The sequence below is a fragment of the Microcebus murinus genome, chromosome 16, assembly GCF_040939455.1.
Source record: "Microcebus murinus isolate Inina chromosome 16, M.murinus_Inina_mat1.0, whole genome shotgun sequence".
NCBI lineage: Eukaryota > Metazoa > Chordata > Mammalia > Primates > Cheirogaleidae > Microcebus > Microcebus murinus.
Genome location: NC_134119.1, coordinates 65,727,136 through 65,754,555, shown reverse-complemented (window position 1 = coordinate 65,754,555; position 27,420 = coordinate 65,727,136). Strand labels below are relative to the sequence as shown.

Genomic DNA, 27,420 nt, shown 5'->3' with positions numbered 1-27,420 from the left:
AAAATGTCCTCTAGGGGGCGACATTATCCCTTGAGAACTAAGTAGACCAATGATTATTTTCCTAGCCTGCCCTAGTATTAATACCTTCCACCTTCCGAATAAATCCAGGGTAGGATTAGCAAGGAATAAGGGGGAAATAGCTATGGGTTGGCAGTCAGTGGGGTCAGACACAATATAATGCCTCTCTTTGGCCAACTTCCGTTCTTCCCCAAGTGTCTCCAGAGGTTAGTGCCAAATGCTGGAGTTTCTTACACACTGTGGAGAATTTTCTCTGCAAAGACTTTCTCATCCACAGTGTAAAAAACCTAGCCTTGAGGCTGGACGTGGTTGCTTATGCCTGTAATCCTAGCGCTCTGGGAGGCTGAAGTGTGAGGACCACTTGATGTTAGGGATTTGAGAGCAGTCTCAGCAGGAGGGAGACCCCCTCTCTACTAAAAAAAAAATTGAAAGAAATTAGCCAGGCATCCATGTGTGTTCGGATCGAAAAAAAAAAAGAAAAAAAGAAATTAGCCAGGCAACTAAAAATAGAAAAAATTAGCCGGGCATGGTGGTGCATGCCTGCAGTCCCAGCTACTGGAGAGGCTGAGGCAGGAGGATCACTTGAGCCCAGGCATTTGAAGTTACTGTGAGCTAGGCTGATGCCATGACACGCACTCTAGCCCAGGGACACAGTAAGACTGTTTCTCAAAAAAAAAAAAGAGTCAAACAGAGTCATTTATTAGAATAATAATGTGCCTAGTACAAGAAGAAACAAGAACTGTGGAAGCCTTGGTCACACTTATGGACATTTGAGGAAGTTAAATCTCAAAAAGTACAGGGACCTGCTAGCTCAGAGATGTTTTGGGAGTCAAGGATAAGATTATATTTGGAATTTTGTGTTTTCCAAAATAAAGGACAAGTTGCTGAAACTTGCACCGCCACCCACACAACAAGAAAAAGCCCTCTTGGAATGTTGGAAGCAACTTGTATTATAGTTGGAAGACTTGCTCTTACTCATTGGCAAAGAAAGCTGTAAGGCTAGTGGGGCCCAGTGGAAGAGGAAGTTCTCTCCTGGGTCCAGAATGCAATGCAAAATGACTCTGCCATTTGGGTCTTATAACCCAGCAGATCCAGGGAGTCTCAAAATGTGTGTGGCAAATAAACAATGGTGAATACGCTCCAATGCACTCAGCTGTTCTTCTATCAATGGACATTATGGTACTTCCCACTTAGGGACTATTTCTAACAATGCTGCTATGAACATTCTTACTCATCCCCTTTGCTGTGCATCATCAGGTATATATTTTTGGGTGAAATCATTGAATAACAGTGTAGGCATGTGTTCTGTTGTAGTAGATGTCTGCAAGCTGTTTTCTTTTCTTTTCTTTTCCTTTTTTGAAACAGAGACTCGCTTTGTTGCCCAGGCTAGAGTGAGTGCCGTGGCGTCAGCCTAGCTCACAGCAACCTCAAACTCCTGAGCTCAAATGATCCTCCTGCCTCAGCCTCCCAAGTAGCTGGGACTATAGGCATGCACCACCATGCCTGGCTAATTTTTTCTCTATATATTAGTTGGCCAATTAATTTCTTTCTATTTATAGTAGAGACGGGGTCTCGCTCTTGCTCAGGCTGGTTTCGAACTCCTGACCTCGAGCAATCTGCCCACCTCGGCCTCCTAGAGTGCTAGGATTACAGGCGTGAGCCACCGCTCCCAGCCTGCCAAGCTGTTTTCTAAAGTGATTATTTATAGTCCCATCAGCCATGTAGGAGAGTTCCAGTTGTTCCACATGATCATTCATACCTAGTTTAGTCACACTGTGGAATACTGCACAGAAATGAAAATGAGAAAATAGTGTTGAATGAAAGAAGCCAGATACAAAAGAGTACATATGGTACATTCCATTTGTATGAGGAAATTTGGGGAAATTAAGGGAAAATTAACCTATGTGGTTACAGGTCAGAATGGTAATTACCCTCAGAGGAGGTAGTGACTAGATGGGGACAGGAGGGGTCTCTGGGTGGCTTTTAAGTTTCTGTTTCTTGATTTAGCTGATGATTACATAATGTGTTCACTTTGTGTAAGTGTATTGAGCTGTATACCTGTGGTTATATGTTTTTCGGTATGTATGTTATTCTTCAATAAAAAGTAATAAAATAAAAATACGGATTTTTAAATTATTTTTCTTTCTTTCTTTCTTTTTTTTTTTTTTGAGACAGTCTCGCTTTGTTGCCCAGGCTAGAGTGAGTGCCGTGCCATCAGCCTAGCTCACAGCAACCTCAATCTCCTGGACTCAAGGAATCCTTCTGCCTCAGCCTCCCAAGTAGCTGGGACTACAGGCATGTGCCACCATGCCTGGCTAATTTTTTCTAGATATATTAGTTGGCCAATTAATTTCTTTCTATTTATAGTAGAGACAGGGTATCGCTCTTGCTCAGGCTGGTTTTGAACTCCTGACCTTGAGCAATCCGCTGGCCTAAGCCTCCTAGAGTGCTAGGATTACAGGCGTGAGCCACCACGCCGGGCCATTATTTTTCTTTTTGTTCTTTTTCCAGCATCTTGTGAGTGCCCTGGCATCAGCCTAGCTCACAGCAACCTCAATCTTCTGGGCTCAAGCGATCCTCCTGCCTCAGCCTCCTGAGTAGCTGTGACTACAGGCATGCGCCACCATGCCCGGCTAATTTTTTCTATATGTATTAGTTGGCCAATTAATTTCTTTCTATTTATAGTAGAGATGGGTCTCGCTCTTGCTAAAGCTGGTTTTGAACTCCTGACCTTGAGCAATCCACTGGCTTCAGCCTCTCAGAGTGCTAGGATTACAGGCGTGAGCCACCGCGACTGGCCAGGGATTGTTTTAAGTTGAAAACATGACTCTCGACTGGGCATAGTCGGCACTCACTCTAGCCTGGACAACAAAGTGAGGCTCTGTTTCAAAAACAAAAAACATGACTCTCCAGCTATTATGTATCTATAATTATTAAAAATACAAAATTAAAAAAAAAACCACAACTCTCACATAAAAACATGATGGGCACATGCCAAAGATTTTATTGACTTCACTAATGAAGGAACCAGAAGAATAATAAAGCTGGTGCAAAGGAAGATATGAGCAATGGATATGTAGAGACAGTAGAAAAAAGGGTGCTGGAATTAGGTTGGAAAATTGTTTTGTTTTTTCTTTCCCCATATAGCCAATGGAAGGGTTGGAAAATTGGATACAAATGGGTGAATGTCTTTCAGGACAGGTTGTCTGTTCTGCCAGGCAAAAGTCATTTGAAATTTGAGAATCTTCCACAAATTATCATCTAACTTTACTGGGTCTAGTCCCTAATTAACAGTTAAATAGTGGGTCAGATGAAGTAACAGCTAGAATTGCAGCAGGGCTTAGAAGAGGGTATTACACAGCGTTCCACTGTGACACTGACCAAGTATGAAGCAATATTCCTGCCTGATGGGATTCTTTGGTCTTTTCTTTTCTTTTTTTTTAGACAGAGTCTCGCTTTGTTGCCCAGGCTAGAGTGAGTGCCGTGGCGTCAGCCTAGCTCACAGCAACCTCAAACTCCTGGGCTGAAGGGATCCTCCTGCCTCAGCCTCCCGAGTAGCTGGGACTACAGGCACGCGCCACCATGCCCTGCTAATTTTTTCTATATATATTAGTTGGCCAATTAATTTCTGTCTATTTATAGTAGAGATGGGGTCTCTTGCTCAGGCTGGTTTCGAACTCCTGACCTTGAGCAATCCGTCTGCCTCAGCCTCCCAGAGAGCTAGGATTATAGGCTCTTTGGTCTTTTCATGTTCCCCTTTACTTAAAAGCAGATGGGCCTCTAGAATTGTGGCTCAGCCTGTTGAAACTTCAGAGATGTCACCAGCTGGGGACCAGAGCTAGAAAGCACAGTCCTCTGAGATGTGGGCTATGCTTTCCATCAGAGGCTTTGCCCATAACTAGAATCCATGAGGTCCAAAATTCAGGGTGGAGAGTCACACTGTTCCCTCCAAAGGAAGCTTCCTGTGACCAGTATAGAATTGGGGACTCCAGGTCCAGGGCATTGGTCATTGTAGGAAACAGGCCAGAGAATGGTTATGACTAGAGCATTGTTAAGGCCTGTATGTCCTTCTCAGTGATTGCAAACGAGTGGAAACATAAATCTATGCTCAAATCCGTAGCTGTAAGAGTGAATGTGAGCCGGCACGGTGCCTCAAGCCTGTAATCCTAGTACTCTGGGAGGCCGAGGCGGGAGAATCACTTGAGCTTAGGAGTTCAAGACCAGCCTGAGCAAGAGCGAGACCCTGTCTCCACTAAAAATAGAAAAATTAGGCTGGGCGCGGTGGCTCACGCCTGTAATCCTAGCAGTCTGGGAGGCGAGGTGGGTGAATTGCTCAAGGTCAGGAGTTCAAGACCAGCCTGAGCAAGAGCGAGACCCTGTCTCTACTATAAATAGAAAGAAATTAATTGACCAACTGATATATATATATAAAATTAGCCAGGCATGGCGGCGCATGCCTGTAGTCCCAGCTACTCGGGAGGCTGAGGCAGAAGGATTGCTTGAGCCCAGGAGTTTGAGGTTGCTGTGAGCTAGGCTGACGCCACGGCACTCACTCTAACCTGGACAACAAAGCGAGACTCTGTCTCAAAAAAAAAAAAAAAAAAAGCAAATGCCTACCACACATAATGCAGCATAATTTAATTATTAATAATTTAATACATAATTTAATATGTGGTGTGTGTCCATTTTCATTACTGGTGATCTTGGGTGACCTGTCATTAGCAGATCACCATCAATGGGAAAAGTGATCTTTGGAGATTTTCTGGCTTTTTTTTTTTCTTGATAAGGTACAAGGTTGCACACAGCAATTCATTCAACAAACTATAAAAACACGTGTGCAGCCTGGTGAAGTGGCTCTGCCTGTAACCATAGCACTCTGGGAGGCCTAAGTGGGAGGATCACTTGAGGCCAGGAGTTATGAGACCAGCTTGAGCAAGAGTGAGACCGCATCTCTATTAGCGGGCTGAGGCTGTAGTCCCAGCTACTCAGGAGGCTGGGACAGGAGGACTGCTGTAGGCCAGGAGTTTGAGGCTGCAGTGAGCTATCATAACACTACGGCACTCCAGCCTGGGTGACAGAGTGAGGCTGTCTCAAAAAAAATTTTTTTTGGACAACTTAATTATGAACATGTGTTAACATTTTATTACAATCATGAATCCAAGGAAAAAAGTCCCTTATAGGCCAATTAAAAGATTCACTCCATAGCTGCATACTAGGTACTAAAAAAAGAAAAAAAAAAAAAAATAAAAGATTCACTCTTGTAGGGACATTTTATAGGAGAAGAGAATCATTATCTAATCACTGGATTAGAGACTGGATCCAGAAAGAAAAGATAATCTAGTTAAAAGTCAGAAGACTCTTAGCTGGCAGTCAGCCCACTGTCAACTGGGTGGGCCACTAGTTTCCCAGAACAAGTTTGTTCCATCAAAATTTAATTGTAGTGAGTTATGACACTGTCATTGCACTCTAGCCCTGGCAATGGACTCTGTCTAAAAAAAAAATTATTATTATTTTTTTGAGACAGAGTCTCACTTTGTTGCCCAGGCTAGAGTGAGTGCCGTGGCGTCAGCCTAGCTCACAGCAACCTCAAACTCCTGGGCTCAAGCGATCCTGCTGCCTCAGCCTCCCGAGTAGCTGGGACTACAGGCATGCGCCACCATGCCCGGCTAATTTTTTTTTGTATATATATTTTTTAGTTGGTCAATTAATTTCTTTCTATTTTTGGTAGAGACGGGGTCTCACTCTTGCTCAGGCTGGTTTCGAACTCCTGACCTTGAGCAATCCGCCCGCCTCGGCCTCCCAAAGTGCTAGGATTACAGGCATGAGCCACCGAGCCTGGGTAAAAAAAAAATTATTTTAAGCAGTTCATCATTAGTGGGAAAAGTGCTCTTTGGAGATTTTATCAAGCATTTTGTCACGGATGCTAATTTCCTCCCTGAAGGAGGTTGTAAATTACAGCCCCAAAAAGTTTGTGCCCCAGATCAGGTCTGGGACATTTTTTTTTCTTTCTTTTTTTTTTTTTTTTTGAGACAGAGTCTCACTTTGTTGCCCAGGCTAGAGTGAGTGCCGTGGCGTCAGCCTAGCTCACAGCAACCTCAAACTACTGGGCTCAAGCGATCCTCCTGCCTCAGCCTCCAGAGTAGCTGGGACTACAGGCATGCGCCACTATGCCCGGCTAATTTTTTCTATGTATATTAGTTGGCCAATTAATTTCTTTTTTATTTATAGTAGAGACAAGGTCTTGCTCTTGCTCAGGCTGGTTTCGAACTCCTGACCTTGAGCAATCCGCCCGCCTCGGCCTCCCAGAGTGCTAGGATTACAGGCGTGAGCCACCGCGCCCGGCCCATTTTTTTCTTTTATAATAGCATCAACATACCAGGAAGTCATCTCGTCTCCAGACTTACCACTCTTGCCACATGAGTTTTCTCTCTTCCTAGAAACTAAGGAGTCTTTGACTTGTCAGGATCTGATCTGAAATAAGTTACTTCCTCTGCCTGGAACCTTCTCTTTCTTGTTCTGGCGGAAATAACAATCTCAAGAGTCTTCACTGATTCCCTCCTTCTTTCTCCTTTATATCCCAGTTTCTCTTCTCTGGGGCATCCTTGGTTATTAAGCTCCAAAAGGATAGAAACTGTTCCCATGTTCATCACAGGGACTGGCTCTGTACAGAGTTAATAAAAGGGTTAAAGGAATATCCTTGGGGCCGGGGCTCACGCCTGTAATCCTGGCACTCTGGGAGGTAGAGACGGGTGGATGGGCAGGAGTTCGAAACCTGCCTGAGCAAGAGCGAGACCCCGTCTCTACTATAAAGAAATTAATTGACCAACTAATATATATATATATGTACAAAAAATTAGCCGGGCATGGTGGCGCATGCCTGTAGTCCCAGCTACTCGGGAGGCTGAGGCAGGAGGATTGCTTGAGCCCAGGAGTTTGAGGTTGCTGTGAGCTAGACTGACGCCAGGGCACTCACTCTAGCCTGGGCAACAGAGTGAGACTCTGTCTCAAAAAAAAAAAAAAAAAAGGAAGATCCTTGGATACAAGTCCTGAACAAATTTAAACGAGGCCGTAGAATGTAAACTCTGATCAAAAATCTTTCCGCGCTCTTTAGGGATAATCCTATGACCTTGAGCCAATTACTTAAACACCAAGCTTAAGTGCGCATCTATAAAATGGGACTATCAGCTCCCCTTAGGATGGCCGTGAAGGTCAAGAGATTTTGTGTGTGCATGGCTTCTGAACCAAGTCTATGCTCCCGCGCCGAGGGCTAGAGAAGTCTTCCACGTGCCATGCCCCAGGTTCGTAAGTTCCCCAGAAGGCTCCACAAGCCCCGCCCCGCCCGCATCCTGGGGTGACGTCACCGGCCGAGTTGTCTACTGACGTTATCTCCAGGCCGGCTGGCTTCCTAGCCTCTTCTCCGGAAACCTCCGACTCCTGGTACCTGGCCTCCAGCTTCCGGTTATTTTTTTTTCCTCTTCGTAGCCCCAATTCCTTCCCTCCCATTTTCCCACCTAAATATATCGGCTTTTCCTGCCTTCCTTCAAACTAGCGATTTTCAGTTCTTCCCTCTTGCACTCGGGCGAATTCCTCAGTGTCGTTTACTCTCTTAATTAATCGCCTCTCCAGCCTCACCCGTTCAGCTCGTTCTCTATTAATCCCATTACCCCTGCTCCGTTTCTTTCGGCTATTTCCGCCTCCTGCCACCCACCCCCGACACAGCCTCCGGTTCTTTCCGGATCATCTCAGTTCCTGGTTCTGCCCCAGTCCCCATCGGTTTAGCTTATTTCCGGCTCCCCTGGGATCCTCATTCTTTCTTTAGCCCCACCCCTGTCATCGCTTTCGGCTCTTTCCGGCTCTCCCAGCTTCCTCCCATCTCCCGCTCAGCTCTGTTCGGCTATTTCCGCCTGTCTTCGGCTTCGCCCTCTCCCTTCGGCTCTTTCCGCCGACCTTCGGCCTAGCGATCTCCGGCCCTCTCCCCCACGTGACGCGGCCTCCGCCTCCGCCTCCTAGTGCCCCCTCCCACCTCACCCTTCCTCCCGCCTCAGCCTCCGGGCTCGTCCGGGCCGCGCCGCCATTTTGTGTGAATTCCTGACTGCGGCGGGGCCGGACAGCCGGGGCACCTAGAACGGGCAGACTGACAGTCTGCCTGTCTCCGCGGCCCGTTCCCTCTTTCCCTAAAATCCTTTTTTTTTTTTTTAACCGCTCTCGCTCGCTGTCCCCTTTTCCCCTTCCCCTTCGCTTGCTCCATTGCGCGCGGCCCGCGCTAATTACACCCAACCACCCACCAGTGTCCGTGTCTCCCGGGTCTGCCGCCCCCGGGCCCGCGGGGGTGCGTGTGGGGGCTCTCGCCCCGATGAGGGCCCCGTGCCAGTGAGCGAGTGACCACAGGGGCGGGCTGCGGAAAGCAGGCGGCAAGCGGCCCGCCGAGGCCTAGGCCGCGCGGCCTACGCGGAGGTCGGCGCAGAGGTGATTCCGAAACCGAAAAAATATATACCCAATTCCCATCAGGAGCCCTCTGAGCTGAAGTGTGCCCCCCCCCGCCACGCCCAAGCAGTCCTTTTTCGTGCATTAACATCCCCTCCCCCCCAAAGGAACCATGGAGGCCGCGCCCGGGACCCCCCCGCCGCCGCCATCAGAGTCGCCGCCGCCGCCATCACCGCCGCCGCCATCAACGCCTTCGCCTCCTCCGTGTTCCCCCGACGCACGCCCGGCCACCCCGCACCTCCTCCACCACCGCCTCCCGCTCCCTGACGACAGGTCAGGCCCCCGGCAGGGCCGGGGCAGCGTCCCCGGGGGGAGGAAGAGGAGGAGGAGGAAGGGGGGCGGCCGCCATGTTGGGCCGGGCGGCGGCGGCGGAGGAGGAGGAGGAGGAGGAGGAGGAAGGGCGGGGTCGGTGGGTGTCTCTGGATCGCTCTCTCGCTCGCTCTTTCTCGCTTGCTTTCTCTCCCGGCCTCATGCGTTTCCCCCCCCTCGCGGCGCTCGCCCGCTCTCCCTCGCTCTCGCTCTGTCTTTTTTGGGCGCCATGCTGAGGGGAAGGTGAGGAGGCGCCCCTCGGACCCCCCGCGCCCGCCCTGGGGAGGGGGCGCCGGGGGGTGGTTGCGGAGACCCACGGGGGTCCTGGCTGCCCCTGCGCCCGAAGCTGGCAGCCATGGGCCTGCTTGCCCGTCGCCTGGCTTCGGGGAAGGGGATGGGGGAGGGGCTCCCGGACCCTTTTTGGGGCATCTCGAGCAGCAGCCCCGCTCTTAGGGGTTTGGAGTTCGGGGGTCTCCTAGCCCCCAGCAGTATCCTTTCTCCTGGGGGAGGCACACCTTGCCCTACTTGGGTAGATACTTTAGCTTTCTTAGGAGGCAGAAAGTGGAAGTGGGGGTTCAGTCCTTTCTCCATCCTTTTAATGGTGGGGTCCTTAGGGTGGGTGCTCTGTTGCACTTCTTTTTTTTTGGCGGGAGGTGTTTTCTAGCGATTCCTTAGAGGGTAGAATGGTGGGGGGATGCATCTGCAGCCCTTTTGAGGAAAACTTCGGCCTCTTTTTGGGGAGAAGACCCTTCTCTGTGTTACCCTTTAAAGGGAAGGGGTCCTTTCGCTTTTCATAGGTAGGTGACGTGGGGGGGTTCTCAGCCTTTTTTGCGGGAGTAAGGTTTGGTTTCTTCGCCTTGGAAGGGAGAGGAAGTTGGTCCCGGTCCCGCTTTACTCCTGGGGGTACCCCCCTCTTTTGGGGTAAAATGGGGCGCCATGCCTTACAGGAGAGAAAAGGAGATTTCCTTGTGTTTGGCAGGGGGTGAAGGGGAGCGCCCCCTTTCCCTTTTGTTAAGTGCGAAATGGGCTCCCCCCACGCCCTTCTCTGGCGGGTGATAATGGGGCCAGGCCCGCGCATTTCAGGGCGAGGTTTGAAGCCCTGTTTCCCCTGCTGGAGCAGAAGGAGTTAGGGTGCAGGGTTCGCCCGCCGTTTCCTGGTGGGGCAGGGGAAGAGGTGTCTGGGTTTGGAAATGGAAGGTGGGTTTCAGCCAGCAGGGAAGTGAGTCTTGGAGGGGGTGGGGGTGGGGAGGGGAAGAGAACGCGCTGGACAGATGGCTGCCCGGTCCCAGCCTGGGCTGGGGAGCCGCTGAGGACCCTCTTCTGGATGGCGATCCCAGTCAGGGCTTCCTCGCCAGGCTCCATGGCCCCTTCTCCCTACTCCCACCTCCCCTTTTCCCTTTCTCCTTCACAGACCATACTTTGCCTTTTAAAAGAAATGCCACCCACATTCAGAGACACAAGTGCAGCAGTTTGGTGAGCTTTTACAAATTTTTTTTTTTGTTTTTCTGTTTTGTTCTAATTAAATGTATCATCCTGGGAATCGCAGCCCATCGCAGCCCGACTCCACTTCAAGGAAATAAACAGATTAGCAAAGGTCTGTTTGCTAAGCCCACGTTGGGCTTCCGGGCCCCCTCTCGGGGGCAGGTGCATTACTCAAAGGTGCTTACACGCTTTATTCGACCTCTAAGGAGTTCTCTTATGTCAGAAGTGTATGTCTTACAATGGGTTGGGATGGTAAGTAGCCTCTTTTATTGAGTAATTCAATTATCTCCCTCTTTTTGTCCCTTTCCTGCCTGCCTTCCTCGCCTTTAGACCAAAGTGATGCTTGAGAGAGTGAATTTATATGTTCAAATCAGGATTCTAACCCTGTTGAGCCCTTTTAGACTTGCACATCCTTTCAATGTTAAGTTTTTAAAATTTAACGTACACAGTTTTCTCCAAAAAAAGTGTTACTGTAACATGACAAAAAACAATCTGTAAAAAGCCCATGTTTTCAAATCCTTGGCATCCAGCTTCCCATTTCAGTCCATTACTTTGTCTCCAGCCTTCATCTTTGAAGAAAGTGGATACTTCAAGTCCATTTGTAGGAGACAAGCTTACTGAATTTGATTTATGATACTTGTATTCAAGTTAATGGCCTCCCTTCCCCCAAAAAGATTGTGGTTCAAGTAGATTCAATTTTCTTATTTTACTACAATGTCTCTTATGGTGATGGACGTTAAAATTGAGCAAGTCATTTGTAAAGTACTGTTTAAGCACGAAATCTGTAAACTGTGTCAAGCCCCAATCTCTGCCTGTCTCCACTGCTCCTTTGTTCGAAAGCACATGCCTGACTGTGAAAAGTTGATGCAAACGTGTTACACGCCCAGTCATGTTGGAGAGAACACCTCCTTCAGTCCCCAACCCCCTATGCCCTACACATACAAGGAAAAAAAAACAACAAAAATGACTTGCAGAACCAAACACTGTACTTCTGATGTGTTTTACAAGCATAAGTTCTTCCGTTAAAAGACAAAACACGTTGAAGTTCCATGTTCCCACTTTTGGCCCTTGACATGCTTTGCTAGAGAACTCTTTCTAACACACAGCCCTAATCCGCTCCAAAAAACCGTTTCCTTTTTTCTATTCTTATCAAGGAAAAAAGTTCACTCACATGTAGATGAGGAAATGTAAACTGCAATTCACTAGGCCGCTTGTTTTGTTCTTCCTCTTAATATGTTCACAACCTAAATGCCGTGAAGTGGTGATCTTAGGTGTGTAAAATAAGTTATGGTAGGAGAAATCTCAAACTGTACAGCAGAAAATCCTGCAAAATATGTCTGAAGCACGAACTGAACACACTCACTTATTTGAAGTTTCCCATCCTTTGTAAAATTCCTTCTCCAGGAGCTAAGAGCAGAAACTGGATGATCGATGACCCAAGTTTTAAGGGAGCTACTAAGTTGCTTATTTTTTACTGTGAAATCTTAAGGAAATGGGATTACTTTGTAAGTGAAAATTTTAGCAATCATTCATTGAATTTGAAAATGCTTCCCCAAACATTTAAAGAGCTCTCAGGCATAGCTACACAAGGGTTTATTATTTTTTGTTCTCAAAGGAATTTCATCCAAGTCCAATAAGTCTCAGTAATTAAGTCAGACTGTATTTTGGTGATCATTGTTTTTGAAATGTCACAGTACTGCTTTTTTTCCCCCCAAACTGATGTACCAGTATTAGTTAAAAGTCAAATTAATGGATGTTGCAAAAAAAAAAAAAAAAGAAAGAAAAGGGTGGCACTCAGAATCCCTGATTTAACAACAAATTTATACATTCATAACTTTTTACATTTTTATTTTCTCTGGGTGAAAGGTTTAATTTGAAAGGAGATCAAGATAGTAGAAACAAAATCTGTTGTGACCCTGAAAATATTGATGTTATGGTCATAAAACCTTTAGTTTTTACTTCCCTCAAATTTGCTCTTCAACGAAAAAAAATGCAATTCCTCAGAAGGGCTAATTCATAGCCTGCCCTATCTCCCAGATAGGGATTCAATTTGCTCTGAAGGTTTTAATTCTTGATATGCCAGAATTTTCTTTAAGGAAGGCTAGCTAGCTAATTTAGAAAGTCAATACTGTGGTTTTTCCTTACTTGGGAAGGCTGATCCCAAGGGAATATTTTGTACCTGTGGAAGCAAAGGCTTTCTGCCTGTTTACTGCCTGGCAAGTTAGAGATGAACAATTAACTCCTAAGTTTGTATGTTTCCGTACAGTTGACTGTAGAACTGGTTAGTGATTTATTCAATAATGCTTCCACCTCTGTTCTTTGCTCTTAGATCTTTTACCTTCCTGGGGGGACAGAAATGGCTGTCTCAGGGTTGCCTTACTTAGTCACTTCTGTTAGGTTTTTATGGCTACAGAGTCCCTAGAAACATCTCTTCATATAGGCCAGATCCAGTTACAGTAAATACCTCTAGGATGAAAATCATTAATGTAACTTTTCCAAGTCTCTGTGGATAGCTTTAAATGAAACTATATTGCAGAGAACTTAATTTTGGTCCCTGTGGATTGTATCTGCCAGTGCCAGAGCAACTGGTTCTGCTCCGTGTTAGGAGGTTGAGTGACAGAGCAAATAGTAAGTGGAATTGCTGAGTAGAGCCGGGCACTTAGCCTATACCTTGGCAGCATGGCTACTGACACAATAGGAGAGAAAAAGGATAGTTTCTGAGGTGTCTGGCAGTTGGTATTTATTAAGCAGATTCAAGGAGCCTTAGGAGCAGTCTGCTCACTGGTGGAGAGAATCCTGTCGGAATAAATGCTTTGAGGCCAGTTTCATAATTAAAACCTAATAGGATGGAAAAGCCACCAGTTTGTCTGGATGGCATGTAAAGTTCATTGGGAGAAGGGAAGGTAAAAATGAGATTGTTCGGGGGAGCCAAACTTCATGGGTTTGGTTTTCCCAATTTCTTAGCCTAATCTTTGCTGCAGAGTCCTTTTGCTTTTGGTAGTTAGGGGAGCTGCAGTCTTGAAGACAATTGTGTCAGGTTTTTTTTGTGGTGATTTAGTAATATGAGGTGATATGGGCAGTTTTTAAATAAGTTTCTGGGATATCACCCATTAGTAGCTGGTGACAAAAATGAAGCCGACCTCTTGGTTGAGGCTAGACTTTGTTGTGTCCTGTTATTGGGGTAATATATTAGCACTGAACACAGGGTGTTTACTCAGCATAGTTTGCTTCTGGCCAAATTGCACTGGATAGAGGATCTTGTATTTTTTGCCATTTAGCATCTGTGTGAATTGGTGACTCAGTGCTTTGTTTGTCAGACAAGTGGTGACATCTTTTTGAACATCGGAGGTGGTGACAGGATGTGAAGGAAGAGTGTGGGCTTTGGAGCCAGATAAAACTGTTTCGGCCTGGCCCCTCCCCGGCAGTGTGCAGTAGGCACTGAGCATAATGCCCACTGTTCGGGGTCATTGTGGTCAGTGGGTACATTTGGGACACCTTCACAATGTCCGGCGTTCAGTGAATCTTCCTGCTTTCCGTACTGGAGAAAAATTCTAAGTAGAACTTTTTTTTATTTTTTTTTTTTTGAGACAGAGTCTCACTTTTGTTGCCCTGGCTAGAGTGAGTGCCGTGGTGTCAGCCTGGCTCACAGCAACCTCAGACTCCTGGGCTCAAGCGATCCTCCTGCCTCAGGCTCCCGAGTAGCTGGGACTATAGGCATGTACCACCATGCCTGGCTAATTTTTTGTATATATATTTTTAGTTGGTCAATTAATTTCTTTCTATTTTTTAGTAGAGACAGGGTCTCGCTCAGGATGGTTTCGAACTCCCAACCTCGAGCAATCCGCCCGCCTCGGCCTCCCAGAGTGCTAGGATTACAGGCGTGAGCCACCGCGCCCGGCCCCTAAGTAGAACTTTTACAGTCTGGTGTGTAAACAGAAGAATAACATCTGTGTTTTGGAAGGAAGTCAATTTATCTTTCACCTGTTAGGGTACTAGTCAGCTTATTTAATCGCCAGAAGCCAGCTGGGGTTGAAACCAAGTGGAAGCCATCTTAAGGCATCTCTTGCTCATTGTCCTTATTGTAGATGTCAAAATGGTCAGGCTGTCTGGAGCTTATGCTGACTGTACCTTCCTGTGTTCATCTTTCGCAATTAGAATCTGAGTCAGTGCCACAGTCTTGGTAGGTCTCCTGAGAACTGGGAAGCCAGGGCTGCCAACTAGGACCCTTTGGCAGGTCCTTCACCCTCTTCAGAGTCTCTGAGAGGAATGAGCAGTGTCTGTCCAGCCCATTAACCTTGTAATCTGTCTGAATCCGTTAAGATTTTGTTCATTCGGCAACCAGGCTTGTCCTGTGCTTTTCTTGGAGCAGAAAAGTTTTCAGAAGGGGCAAAGAATCCTTCTGAGAACTTTATTTAGAGTTGGGCTAGGGTTGTTAACTGCCTTTGCCGGGCCTCACATTTCCTTCCCGTGTCTGACTTGCTTTCTGCAGTTTCTGGCCACGATAAAGGGTTGCTGCTGCTACCGCAGGTCACTAATACCCAACTGCAAAGTAGATGCCTTAGAAATCAATTTTGGGGTTGGGCTCAGTGGCTAGATCCCAAGCAGATCCATTGGGAGATACCTCGGCTCAGCAGCTTGCCAAGCACCTGGCTCCTCCGTCCCAGTCATGCCTGTCCGTGGTCCCAGCGAGGGTAGAGTGAACCCCGATGCCATTAGACTCAGTACACCATGAATGCTGCCCTGTTCTTTTCCATGTAGGGCTGGCCCTCTGCTGGTATAGAGATGGTGGAGAGTGAGGGACAACTGTGGACCTGGGAGTCATGCAAACCTGATGTGACTCCTGAGTTATTCAGCTCCCAAGTCAATCTCTTTTGTTTTCCCAAAGGAGTGACAGTGCCACTTGTGCATTGTCAATGTGAAGGTCAAAGATTACCTGTCAGGGCCCTTCTGAATGCTTCTCATGCATGAGCTCATTTAACCTTCACCTCAGCCCTTCACGGAGAGACTGAAACAGAAAGATAAAGTCACTTGTACCCGGTCACAGAGTCTGTGTGTTGCAGGCAGAGCTAGAACCCTGGCAGCCAGTCCCCAGACCCCGTCTCTGTCCTTGTTACACTGTGCCAGATCTGGTACATTATTTTTCATGTTGCAGGGTATAGCCATTAATGGGATGTGAAGCCCATTTATTGATTTGTCTCTTGAATTTGAAAACCAAAGAAATGAAAGAGGATAAAAATGCAGTTAAAGTCGGCTTCATGGACCTTTTGTTGGAGAGAAATGCGAAGGAGACAATACAGGGCTGCATCTAGGAAAAGGGTCGGCAAACGGTGTTTCTCGGGCCAAAGCCAGCCTACCCAGCCTGTCTTTGTAGGTAAAGTTGATTGGCACACAACTACACTCATTTGTTCATGTCGGCAGCGGCTGCTTTTGCTTTACTGCTACAGAGTTGAGTAGTTGGGACAGAGACCATATGGCCTGCAAAGCCAGAAAGTTCTGCAAAGTTGGCGCTTTACAGAAAGTTGCTGTCCCCTGCACTGGCATGGCGTGCCTGCATGGCAGCCATCACCGTTGTTCTTGCTGCGGTGGGCGGGAGGGACTGAGGAGCGGATACAGGTAGTGTAAATAAAGTTGGCCCTACTGAAGGTGGCAGTGTGCCACCCCTCCTCAGCCTGCTGTGGCTCCATCATCCCTGCATTCAACTTCTTGTGAATGTAGAGGTGCAACCCTGGGCTTTTGGACCCTTAAATGGAAGGGGTTTTCATTCCTTAGAAGTAACTGCAGACTTCTGGAGGCCCAGTGTGGAAGTAGATCGTGGGCCACATCCCTGCTGTGGCCCAACCCAAGGGAGCTGAGCCCAGACACTGGTGTCATTTGGCTGGATGTCTGTTGCAGGTGGCTTGGATTATTGCCCTCCTCATTTTCTTAACAGACACTGGGGCTTAGATTTCCTCAGGATTCCAGGCAGGGCCTGCCGCCGTGTGGGTACCAGAGCAGTCACAGTCACAGTAACCAAAGCCAGTGGGCAACATATGTAGGCTGCGTCCCTGGGAACACCACTTCCGTCTGCGCCGTTTGTGTGGCCATCCCTTTCTGGCCTATCCGGAAACCCTTGAATACTTAAGAGAAAGAGTTTTTGACTGAAGGCACTTCCTCAGCTACCTCACCAGACTTTTAGGTGATCCAGGTTGCCAAAGGAAGTTCCTGGGAAGTTTTTTGATTGTGTCTGTTTGTGAAATTGGCAAAAAGGGTGCGGCTAGCTGAGAGTGATGCTTCATTCACATAGAATATGTGTTGAGCCCCCACCTGGTCTGTACCTGGAGCCACTTTCTTAGCTGCCCTCAAGGAGCCCAGGGTGACATTAAATTAAGAAATAGGGCCGGGGCAAGGTGCACCTGTAATCCTAGCACTCTGGGAGGCTGAGGTGGGAGGATTGCTCAAAGTCAAGAGTTTGAAACCAGCTTGAGCAAGAGTGAGACCCCGTCTCTACCAAAAATAGAAAGAAATTAATTGGCAAACTAAAAATATATAGAAAAAATTAGCCGGGTATGGTGGCACATGCCTGTAATTCCAGCTACTTGGAAGGCTGAGGCAGAAGGATTGGTTGAGCCCAGGAATTTGAGGTTGCTGTGAGCTAGGCTGACACCATGGCACTCTAGCCTGGGTAACAGAGCGAGACTCTTTCTCTCAAAAAAAAAAAAAAAAAAAGGTTATATACAGATAATTGCAGTTCTTCGTAATAGAATCTTTAGTGGTATATGAACAAATCTCTAGAATCCTAGGCCCAGGTCTATTTTTAGGGGAAAATATTAATACTTTTTCTCGATTGGATGTATGTTTTATGGAACTAGATTAATTCCGCTAAAAGGTTATTAACAAGGAAAAGTCTCAGTTCATAAGTTAAATGGTTAGACTTTGCTCTCTGGTATAATAGAAGTCAGTCCTCCTTGGACGAGAACCAGCATCTTTGCAGCTTTAAGCCATCTGAAACTCTGTGGGCATGAGAAGATGGTTAGAAAACTCTTCATGGCTGAGAAGCAAATTCCAGAGGTTCATCTGCCAGGAGAAACTTGGATCTGAAAGACAGATACCTTTGCTCAAGAACGCAAGCTGTTTTCAGAGTTTGTGGGAGCGGAAGAACAGCTACTCAGGCAGAGAGAATGGCATCTTTGTTTCTATGAGGTTCCCCTATCGGCCTGGGTTTTTTCATCAGCCTGTTTGAAGCTGTGCAGAAATGTTCTGCCTCAGAGGTCTGTGTGCTTGGACAGACCCTAGTGTGGCCGCTGTGAGCTTGGGGGAGAAGGCGTTCTTGTTCCCCTTATGAGACTGGAGTTTCCCTCCCTTGGATTTGCATTGCTTTCTCTTGGTCTATGGACAAGTCCTGTTTGGGTTTTTGCTGGGATTCCTCAGATCTTTCTGTGCGCCTCTTATTCTCTAAGCTCTCCAAATGTCTGTGGTCAGATTTTTGAATGCCAGCATGCCTTCATTTGGTATCGGAAGAACGGAATTGGCCTTGTATCTTTGCGTTTTGATAATTTTTACTTTGTATCTTTGCATTTATTGTGGGCTAGGTTTGTGCTAAGTGCTTGATTTATGTGGTCTTGTGAAGTTCTCCCCACAAAGCCACCCAGAGGTACGAGAGTTGCCTTTGCTTCAGAGTTGAGGAAACTGGGATACAGAGTGTTTAAGGAGTTTGCCCAGTGTCTTAGTGTACCTCATTTTTTAAGGCAATTTTTGGAATACTGTTTCATTTAATCTGTTTTATGTATGTGTGTCTTGTTTTTCCACACTTAATTATAAATTTATCGGTGGGAACTGTTTTGCCACTTGACCTGTTTAGCAAATGATTCTTTTTCAGGTAATTTCTAATTGTCTTAAGGATAGAGGTTAACACCTGGCCTTGGGGTTAGAAAGCCCTGGACTCAGATTCTAGTTCTGCTTCTTCCTAATGTGACCCCATGGATAAATTTCTTCCCCTCTCAGAGCCTCAGTTTGCTTGTTTGTGAAATGGGGATGCTAACAATCCCTGCATAGGTTTATTAATTGTTTCAGTGAGAAGAGCACAAGTGAAGAGCTCAGTGTGTGCCTGCCTGGCATGTAAATTGCTCCTACAGTATATTAGTGACGAATATTTCATATTGCTTTTGGACTTTACAAGACCCCTGAGGTACCCAGGCAGGTTTTATAGTTGAGGAAAGCAGGGCAGAGAGGTTAGGCCTTGGTGAAGGGTGTAGAGGCCCCCAGCCCACATTCTGGCTCTCTGCTGGGAACTTAACTGCTTGAGGACCTTACAGTCAGTCTGTCCTCATGTTGCTGAGGTTGGCCCCTTCAGACCTGCTTTATTTTTTTTTTTTTAACTTTTTATTATGGAAAGTTTCCTTTTTCAAAAAAATTTTTAGAGACAGGGTCTTGCTCTATAACCCAGGCAAGAGTGTAGTGGCATGATCAATCATAGCTCACTGCGACCTCAAACTCTTAGGCTCACGCCATGATCTTGTCTTAGCCTCCTGAGTAGCTGGGACTATAGATGCATGCCACCATGCCCAGCCTCTCTTTTTTTTTTTTTGAGACAGTCTCACTGTGTTGCCTGGGCTAGAGTAATGCCGTGGTGTCAGCCTCGCTCACAGCAACCTCAAACTCCTGGGCTCAAGCGGTCCTCCTGTCTTAGCCTCCCGAGTAGCTGGGACTACAGGCGTGTGCCACCATGCTGGGCTAATTGTTTTTCTATTTTTAGTTGTTTGGCTAATTTCTTTCTACTTTTAGTAGAGACAGTGTCTTGCTCTTGCTCAGGCTGGCCTCGAACTCCTGACCTCAAGCAATCCTGCCTCGGCCTCCCAGAGTGCTAGGATTACAGGTGTGAGCCACTGCACCTGGCCTCTCCTATCTGTTTTAAAGCAAACCTCATCTCATCTGTAAATTCTTCAGTGTGAACCTCTAACTTCAGGATTTTTTGTTTAACATAACCACACAACTGTCGTCATTTCTAGCAAAATTAACAATAGTTACTTAATATCTCAAATACCCAGCCTGGGTTCAGATTGTTCCGGTTTCCTCCATGTTGACTTCTGCCAGTAGGTGTGTTCATACCCGGATGCCAGCACCGTGTAGACAGACGTCCTGCTTACGTTAAAGCTCGGGGTGCTGGTGGCTGGGAGGCTTTTCTCCCATGGTTGATCTGTGTGGTAATGTGGGCTTGTTACCATGGCAATGGTGTGACATCACAGAGTGGGTTGTGACCACGCCTGAGAATGTTGGGGGAAAGGGAGACACAGAGCCCATTTGTTCTTGATTTCTAGCTGGTGAACCCAGGTAGTAAGGACACTGAAAAACATGTGCAAGACCCAGAGAGGTTTATTTCAAGAATTTCCCGGCTCTGAAAATACCTCAGTGAGGTTTCCCCCTGTGGCTGCTTCACCACGTCCTAAATCAAGGGAAGGTCTCGAGGGCCTTTCTTAGCCACCAACCCTGAGCTGATTTTCTAAAGGAAAGGCTCTGCCTTCACTCCTAGTTAACGACTGTCCTGCAGGGTCGGATTTGGGGATCCTGGACTGCTGCATTTAGGCCGGTTGTTAAACATTTGAAGAGGCAGAGCCTCCATGTAATTTTTGTAATTTTGTCCCTAGTTAATGGGTCATTCAGAGCCTACCCAGGCAATTTGTTGAGAGTCTGGGCAGTTAATGATCATAACCCTGACCTTCACATTAACCTAGCCGCCTCTTGTCAAGGGCCCTCATGATCTTCAGGTAATAGCTGCTGCTCCCATGAGTTCCCATCTTTTTTGTTGTATTTTTGCCTCTTTTTTCCCCCCTCCTTGTAAAGCAGGTAGATCCACAAACTCCGGGCCCCTTTCAACTCTGTCCAACTCTCTTGTCTAGAGAGTTGTCACGTTGCCAAGCTTCATTTTTGTAGGGGGCCCTTGTTCTTTCTTGGGGGGGCGGTGTTCAGCTCTCCCTGTACCTTTTCCTCTTGGTCAGCCACTTGGTTGCTTTCTGGTACTGTCTAGATTAGAGCTGAGGAAGGGGCCATGTCGATTTTGTCAGTTTTGTAGGTAGGATTGGTTGTCAGTTTTGTCAGAGGATGGTGCCTGTGTGGTCAGGGCCGAGTGAAGCGTGAACTTGTTGGCCAGCAGTCAGCAGTGTCTCTCAAGGGGAGGTGGCCGTAGCCTTCCCGTAAAGAACATGCTTCCCAGCCAGCATTCCAGGTGGTTCAGGGTTGTCCATGTGAGGTGCACTCAGGCTAGCTGGCTCTTAAAACCAGTAGCTGCTATTTATGGACTGCTTTCTTTGTCCCTGCTGCTCACGTCAAAGGCCTTTATCCATATTATCTCATTTAACCTTCCTACCACCTCCTCTGTTTTTGGACACAGGGTCTCCTTCGCCTGGTCTGAAGGGTAGTGGCACCATCATAGCTCACTGTAACCTCAAACTCGTGGGCTCAAGCGATCTTCCTGCTTCAGCCTCCCTGGTAGCTGGGACTACAGGCATGGCTAGCCAAATCATTTAATCTTCACACCCCTTGAGATACCGTGTTTCCCCGAAAATAAGACAGGGTCTTATATTTATTTTTCCTCTAGAAGACACCCTAGGGCTTATTTTCAGGGGATGTGTTATTTTCCCCTCAAAGCCTCAACTTGCAGCATGCACAGGATTGCCGGGACCTGACAGGGGGAGCTGACCTTGTTGGTGGGGCTGCCCGCACCTTTCCGGTCACCTCTGGGATAGTAGCTGTCACGATGGGGTAGATGAGAAGGGCTGCTAGTCTTCTTTACTGCATGGATTGTGCAGATACGCTGGGTAGCCACACCCATCACTAGGTCTTATTTTCAGGGTAGAGCTTATATTGTGAAAATGCTTAGAAATCCTGCTAGGGCTTATTTTATGGGTAGGTCTTATTTTTGGGGAAACACGGTAGGTACTACTGTTATGCCATTCTACAGGTGAGAAAACCAGTGCTCAGGTTACATTCCAAGAGCACATTCTAGGGAAGAGGTAGAGCTGGTTGAATTAATTGGTCTGCAGAAAGAAGCATGATGTCCACATCTGTAGGGATGGGGCCAGCTCCTTTGGACATAAGATATCTTTACCAAGTACTATTTTTGGCAAGCCTGTGTGTGGTAGGTGGTGAACCCAGCATGCCTCTGGGCACTGTAGGGTTGGCCCAGGGGGCATTCCTTAGAATGGGTGTCTAGATCTGTCTGTCTTTTGACCTAAGAGGAGGAGCAGCCAGCTCTGAACATGGAAAATTAAATGCCCTGGAAGCTTTGTCCAGGAGGTACGAGGCAGAACTGATGCTAGGCAAGGCGTTGGCCTCTTCTAATTTCCTCCTGGGGGCCAGTTCCAAGTCAGCCTCCCTGTGTGCTTGATTTCCTGTCTCTGAGCCCCCTTGTCGCCGACCCAGGTGCAGCCATGCCTGGGCACTGCCGGTCCAGGCCCTGGGAATGGAGCTTCTCTGCGCAGGCCCGGTGCGGCAGACTTTTCTCCTGCTTGCTCCTCTCAAGAGGGTTTGGCAGGTCTAGATTGAACTGATTAGCGCAGTGCGGCTTCCCCCACTTTTCTTGGGGGATTATGTCACGGTCTATTAAGCGTGCTCCCTCGGTATTTAATCCCACTCTGACATGGATTTTGCTGGCAGTCTGTTAAGTGGCGCTGCTTAAACTGGTTGCTGTTTTGTGGAGATTGCCTTTGTGCAGTCGCGTCGGTGGCCCCGGATTTCCACCTTCTCCCTCAGTTCCTTTCCTTTTTCTCCCTGTTGAACAGAGTCTGAAGAAGATAGTCAGACCTTGTATTCATGCAGGACATTAGCTGGGAGAGTGACCATCAGCAGAGGTTAGCCCAGGGCTCTGAGGGGTTCAAGAGCATGACATGGCCGGGTGGCACTGAGAATGCACAGTGATTGGTCCAGTGTCACTGTTCCATGCCCCTTCATAAATCACCAGCAATTTTTTTTAATCCTATTTATTTTTCAGCTTCTCCCAACTCTAGGGAAACAAAGTTGCAAGAATTCACTACTACTTTTGTAAAAAGTTGCATGGGTGATTCTGGCTGAGGCCAGATCCGCCTGGGGCTGTGAATAGAGACAATGTGGAGAATCCTCTTTGGCTAAAATCTTCCTGGTGTGGCTTTGAGTGCTGCACCTTTGAGATGAAAGGCTTTCTTTTAGAATCATTCTGGATGATGGTTAGTGCTCTTGGAATTCCTTGGGTGATCTTTTGTGCAGGTGTTAGATGGAGAGCAGCCTGCACCTTTGTCCAAGCCAGTGGGTGGCATTGGGGCAGGGATGGAGGCTTCAACTGGCCTTGGGAAAGACCTTTCTTTGCCTGCCATGCTACTGGTGTTGGGCACAGGTGAGAGGGGGGTGTCTGAGGCCACCATCTATCTCTGGCTCAGCCCACTTGGCCCTATTTATCATGGAGGCTGCCTTATGGACTGAGTTTTTTTTTTTTGTCACTTTTATCTTTTTACTACAAGGAAAGTGCAGAAAAGGAGGTAGTCAAGTGCCTGGCATAGAGTAGGTGTTCAAAAATATTTGTGGCCTGGACGGTGATCATGCCAGTTTTTTGCCGTTCCAGATTAAAGTGTTGAGAGTTGATGCTCTTTTTTAGTTTTTCTAAAAAGAAAACCAGCCTGTTATCTCCTGGCTGTCCTTCCCTCCCCGAGTTTCCCAGAGGTGTGGCCCCGGCCCGCCCCCGGCATTCCCACGGGGGGGGGGGGGGGGGGGCACACAGGCGGGTTTGCTCTAGTCACCTCCTCCCAGTGTCTGTGCAACTCCAGGCAGCAGGAAGTTTGCCATGTCGCTGAAAAACAGCCTCTCCCCTGGGACGAACCAGTTTCCCCAGTCAGGTGGCACGTTTAATGTGGGCAAGGCATCCAATGAGGGCTCTGTCTCCTGGCTGGGCTGGTGGGTCACACCCCAGCCGGAAGGTACCTCCCTTGTCAGGAATGACACCTGCCCCCACGCTCCCTCCCAATCCAAAGTTTGCTCAGCGTCTTCCGAGGCGGCCAGGACAACCTCGTAGTTTACGGGGAAACAAAACGACGTGCACATCGGTCATCTCTCCATATTGTTTCCTTTGAAACAGCAGAATTCTGTGTCCTGCTTTGAAAGCTGCCCTTGACCTCTGCCCCGGGGTACCCGTGGGGCTGGGCCACTTTGGTTTTAAGTCGACCGGTCCCCTTTGAATTGGGAATGTGAGTTAATAGAAAAGCCTCTCTTGAAGGGCTTCTTGATGTGTGGGGAGCAGCTCCGAGGGGGACAAAGCGAATGCCTGAGTGAAAGGGCTGTGGAGGGTCCTTGGAGAAGGTGGCAGTTCGTTGTTTCTCCACAAAGCCCGGCAGGACCTCCCGGGCCAGGCTCGAGTAATGAGCACGCCCGCCTGAGCAGCGAGGACCTTCTGCGACAAGCAGCTCCCTTTGTGGTCAGACTGTGGGTCTGGGGCTCGCGGGACACTCTTTGCAATACCTCTTCTCTTTCTGTGTCTTAGTTAACTGAGATGGAAGGGATTCTCACGCTCCCACACGAGCCTTTCTGTGGTCATTCATGAGGAACTTTGGGAGATTTTTTTTTTTTTCTAAGTTAAAAAAATTTTTTTTTCCTTTACTAACTTCTGTACTTGTGAGAACTGTGTCTGTGGGTTTGGCTCAAAAACTGGATGCTTCCTCCAGCTGCTCTCTCCTTAACTCTGTTTCTTCCCTCACCGCCCCTCCTTCCCCCGCCCCCCACCTCCCCCACCCCCTGCCCTTGCCCTGTAGATATTTGGATGTGTAAATGTCACATCGGCAGTGTCTGTGCTTTTACTCTTCAAAGTACCTGGGGTTGGTCAAAGTGAGGGAGTTGACAGATCAGAATTGTAGGGTGGGAAGGCGGGAGGGAGCTGAGGTGGGTCAGAGGGAGGAGAGAGAGCAGGGTCAGTGGAGTGGGAGGACCTCAGCAGGGGCCTGGGACCTTTTGCCTTCCTCTAGCCCCTTGGTGTCCTTCCAGCCAGCAATGTGGGGCTGACTGAGGTGGGTCAGACCTGGGAACCTGGGGCTCAGCCTGTGGACCAGGGGTTTTTACAGGGCTTCTATAAAAAGCACATTCAGTGTTCTAGGGCCACAGCCCAGGTCTGCCTGTGGGTGGGGCCCAGGAAGCTGAAGGACGGCCCTGGTGCAGAGGACGGCCCTCTCTCCACTGTCCACAGCCTCAGGTGGAGCTGCCACTGGCTCACAGAGGACTGGGGCCGAGTGGGCGGCCCTGGGCCCCTGGGAGGGATGCTGTTAGTGTTCCTTGGGAGAAGGCACTTTTGTGGTCAAGTGAGTTTCTGAAATGCTTCAAAGCAGAGCTCTAGGGTGGTTCTTTACTACAGGGCTTCCAGAAGTTCTACAGCATGAAGCATCGTTGCAAATCATTGCAGATTTTCTCACCGAAGTGACCACAGAACCTTGTTGGTTTCTTCTTCTGAGAACTCTAGTCCTGTCGGGAAGTCCTGGCATAGATTTATCCCAGTATGAGTGGTAGTACCTTTAAATTCCTACTCCTTCCCCCAGCCGGCTTAGACTAAAGCAGGCACAGTCCTTTCAGGGGCAGGATGAGGGATGGGATGAGAGGCACTGGCCTCCATGTCCGTCCTCCCGGGGCCTCTCCCAGGAATTGCAGGTCTGCTCACAGCATTTGGGCCCTCTATTCCTCTCGGCCTCGGCCAGCCCAGAGCCCTCGTGGGTCTCCTCCCAAACTCCCTGTTCACTTTGGCTTTGGGGTTGGTTTGTAGGGAAGATGGTGAGTTGGAAGAAGGTGAACTGGAAGATGATGGGGCAGAGGAGACCCAGGACACCTCCGGAGGGCCCGAGAGGAGCCGGAAAGAAAAGGGGGAGAAACACCACAGTGATTCGGACGAGGAGAAGTCTCACAGGAGACTGAAGCGGAAACGGAAGAAAGAGCGGGAGAAGGAGAAAAGGAGGTCGAAGAAGAGGAGGAAATCCAAACACAAAGTAGGTGTGGGGCGGTTCACTGGGGCTGCTGCCACCTGGCATCAGGCCTGGCCAAGAGCCCCAGGGGCAGAGCTTGTCCTGACATCCCCCAGGGCACTCTTAATACTGTGTTTTCCTGTCCCAAATTGGATAAAGACCTCTTTTTAAAGAGTTGGTAGCTTATGCTCCACTGCCACTAAATGCCCCTAGGTGAGGTGTTCCAGATGGAGCCCCGAGCCCTGCGGCACATTCCAGCGTCGTCTGTCTCAGGGCAGATTGGCCCAGAGTGGCCTGCTGCAGCGGATTGCTAAGTCCACCTCCCCTGTCTCCCCTGTCGTTGCAGCGCCATGCTTCCTCCAGCGATGAGTTCTCTGACTTCTCGGATGACTCGGATTTCAGCCCCAGTGAGAAGGGGCACCGCAAGTACCGAGAATACAGCCCCCCGTATGTGCCGGTGAGTACCTGCTGGGAGCCAGGATAGGGAGAGCTGCTGTGCGGGGCATTCTCAAATGGCACTCAACATGGATTTTAGTCCCGCCAGATGAGATATTGTTTTTAATACCCATTTTATGGATGAGGACACTGAGACTTAGAAAATTTCAACAAGGTTGCCCAGCTCTGAAGTGGAGGAGCTGGGAATTGAACCCAGGCAGTAGCCGATCTCTGTAAGACATGCACTTGAGCCATCTCCAGGCCCAGTCTCCCCTGTGGCTTTGGCAGGACTCAGTACGTCTCAGAGAACGATGCTGACTGGTCCGAGTCAGGGCTGACCGGCTTCCACTGTTCAGAAATGACCTTTTGTGGAAAACTGGCAAGAGAATGAAATGGCCGTGAGAATAAATGATCCCAAGTGTCAAGTAGTCAGAAGTTAAATACTCATCACATTATATTTCTGAGCTCAAGCAGAAATTTAAATTATTTGTTCAGTTTGTGGACCATTTTTTCCCCCTAGAAGAACCCATAAGAAAATTTCAATAAGCTTGAATTTTAAGGTTTTGATGAGAGATGCTTTAAAGTTCATAGCTCTTTAAAGCTGTCCCACATATCCTGGGACTTGGCACCATCCAACATAAGGGAGGCTCTATTGTCAGGTGCTGAAGTCACGATCGACCTGCTCTAGGTTCGGGCTTCAAACCTGACGGGGTGGGGGATGGCAGGAACAGCGTGTGCTTTGATTGCGAGCTGCAGCTTGAGGCATTTTGAGATCTGCTCAAGTATTTGTGTGTGCATCTGTGTATCTGTCTGTATTTTGTATTGTCCTGTTTTTCTACAATGAGTATAGATTTTTTTTAAATTAATAGACTTTCTTTTTTGGAGCTGTTTTAGAGTTGTAGAAAATTGAGCAGGCAGTACAGAGTTCCCCCTTCCTCTCCCCCATTCCTAATATTAACAGCCTGGCACATTTGTTACACTTGGAGCCAATATCGTTACATCGTTCTTCCTTAGATCCATCATTTATTTTAGGGTTCTAAGGTTCTTTGGGCTTTGTCCAAAGCATGTGTTATGTATTAACCAGTTCAGTTTCGTCTCGTCCAGAAATAGGTTCACTACCCTGAAAATCCTGTACTACTCCTCCTGTTTCTCCCTCCCTCCTTCTCCCCTGAAAGAGACCCCTGGCAACTACCAGTCCTTTCACTGTTTCCACAGTTTTTACCTTTTCCAGAATGGCATGGTAGAAATCATACAGTAGGTAGCTTTATTAGACTGGCTTCTCTCACTCAGCAGTATACATTCATGGGTCCCCCTTGTCTTTCTACAGCTTGGGAGCTCATTTCTTTGTTTTGCTGAGTACTACTCCATTGTCTAGATGTACCACAGTTTGCCCGTTCACCTGTCGAAGGACCACTTGGCTGCTTCCATTTTTATGTATATCTTTAGCTTCATCCAGTGCCACTTGACACCGCCACACATTGCAAAGTACCATTGGAAATAGCTGTGTGGGGTGACTGCCAAGCAGGCGGTGAATTGGATGCTAAGGCCTTGTGAGGATCGTGGCTGAGGAGCACTGTTCTGCCTTCTAGGCCCTCCCTACATGTGGCTGCTCTGTAACCCCAGAAATTGCCCCCTTTTCCCCCCATTCATCAGGGGTCCCCGTGTCTGTGTTTCTCAATTTTCTTTCAAGCTGTGGCTCTTGTGAAGAACAGAAACATCTGGGCCCACTGCTCCCCACCCCTGGGTGAGAATTGGT

At 48.0% G+C, this 27,420-nt stretch overlaps 1 protein-coding gene across 4 annotated transcripts in view; it reads left to right on the top strand.

Moving 5' to 3' along the window:
• Nucleotides 1-8,614: 8,614 nt before the first annotated feature.
• Nucleotides 8,615-27,420, top strand: part of ZC3H4 (zinc finger CCCH-type containing 4) — a 40,454-nt gene continuing 21,648 nt past the window's right edge. The window contains exons 1-4 of one of the 4 annotated variants that reach the window (XM_012761513.2): nt 8,914-9,054; nt 10,223-10,284; nt 25,034-25,253; nt 25,576-25,686. In XM_012761513.2, the coding sequence (XP_012616967.1) occupies nt 10,247-10,284; nt 25,034-25,253; nt 25,576-25,686 (369 nt within the window). In that variant the 5' untranslated portion in view covers nt 8,914-9,054; nt 10,223-10,246. Of the gene's footprint in view, nt 8,776-8,913; nt 9,055-10,051; nt 10,285-25,033; nt 25,254-25,575; nt 25,687-27,420 lie in introns of those variants that run through there. The other 3 variants (XM_012761509.2, XM_012761516.3, XM_012761512.3) reach the window with 3 other exon arrangements.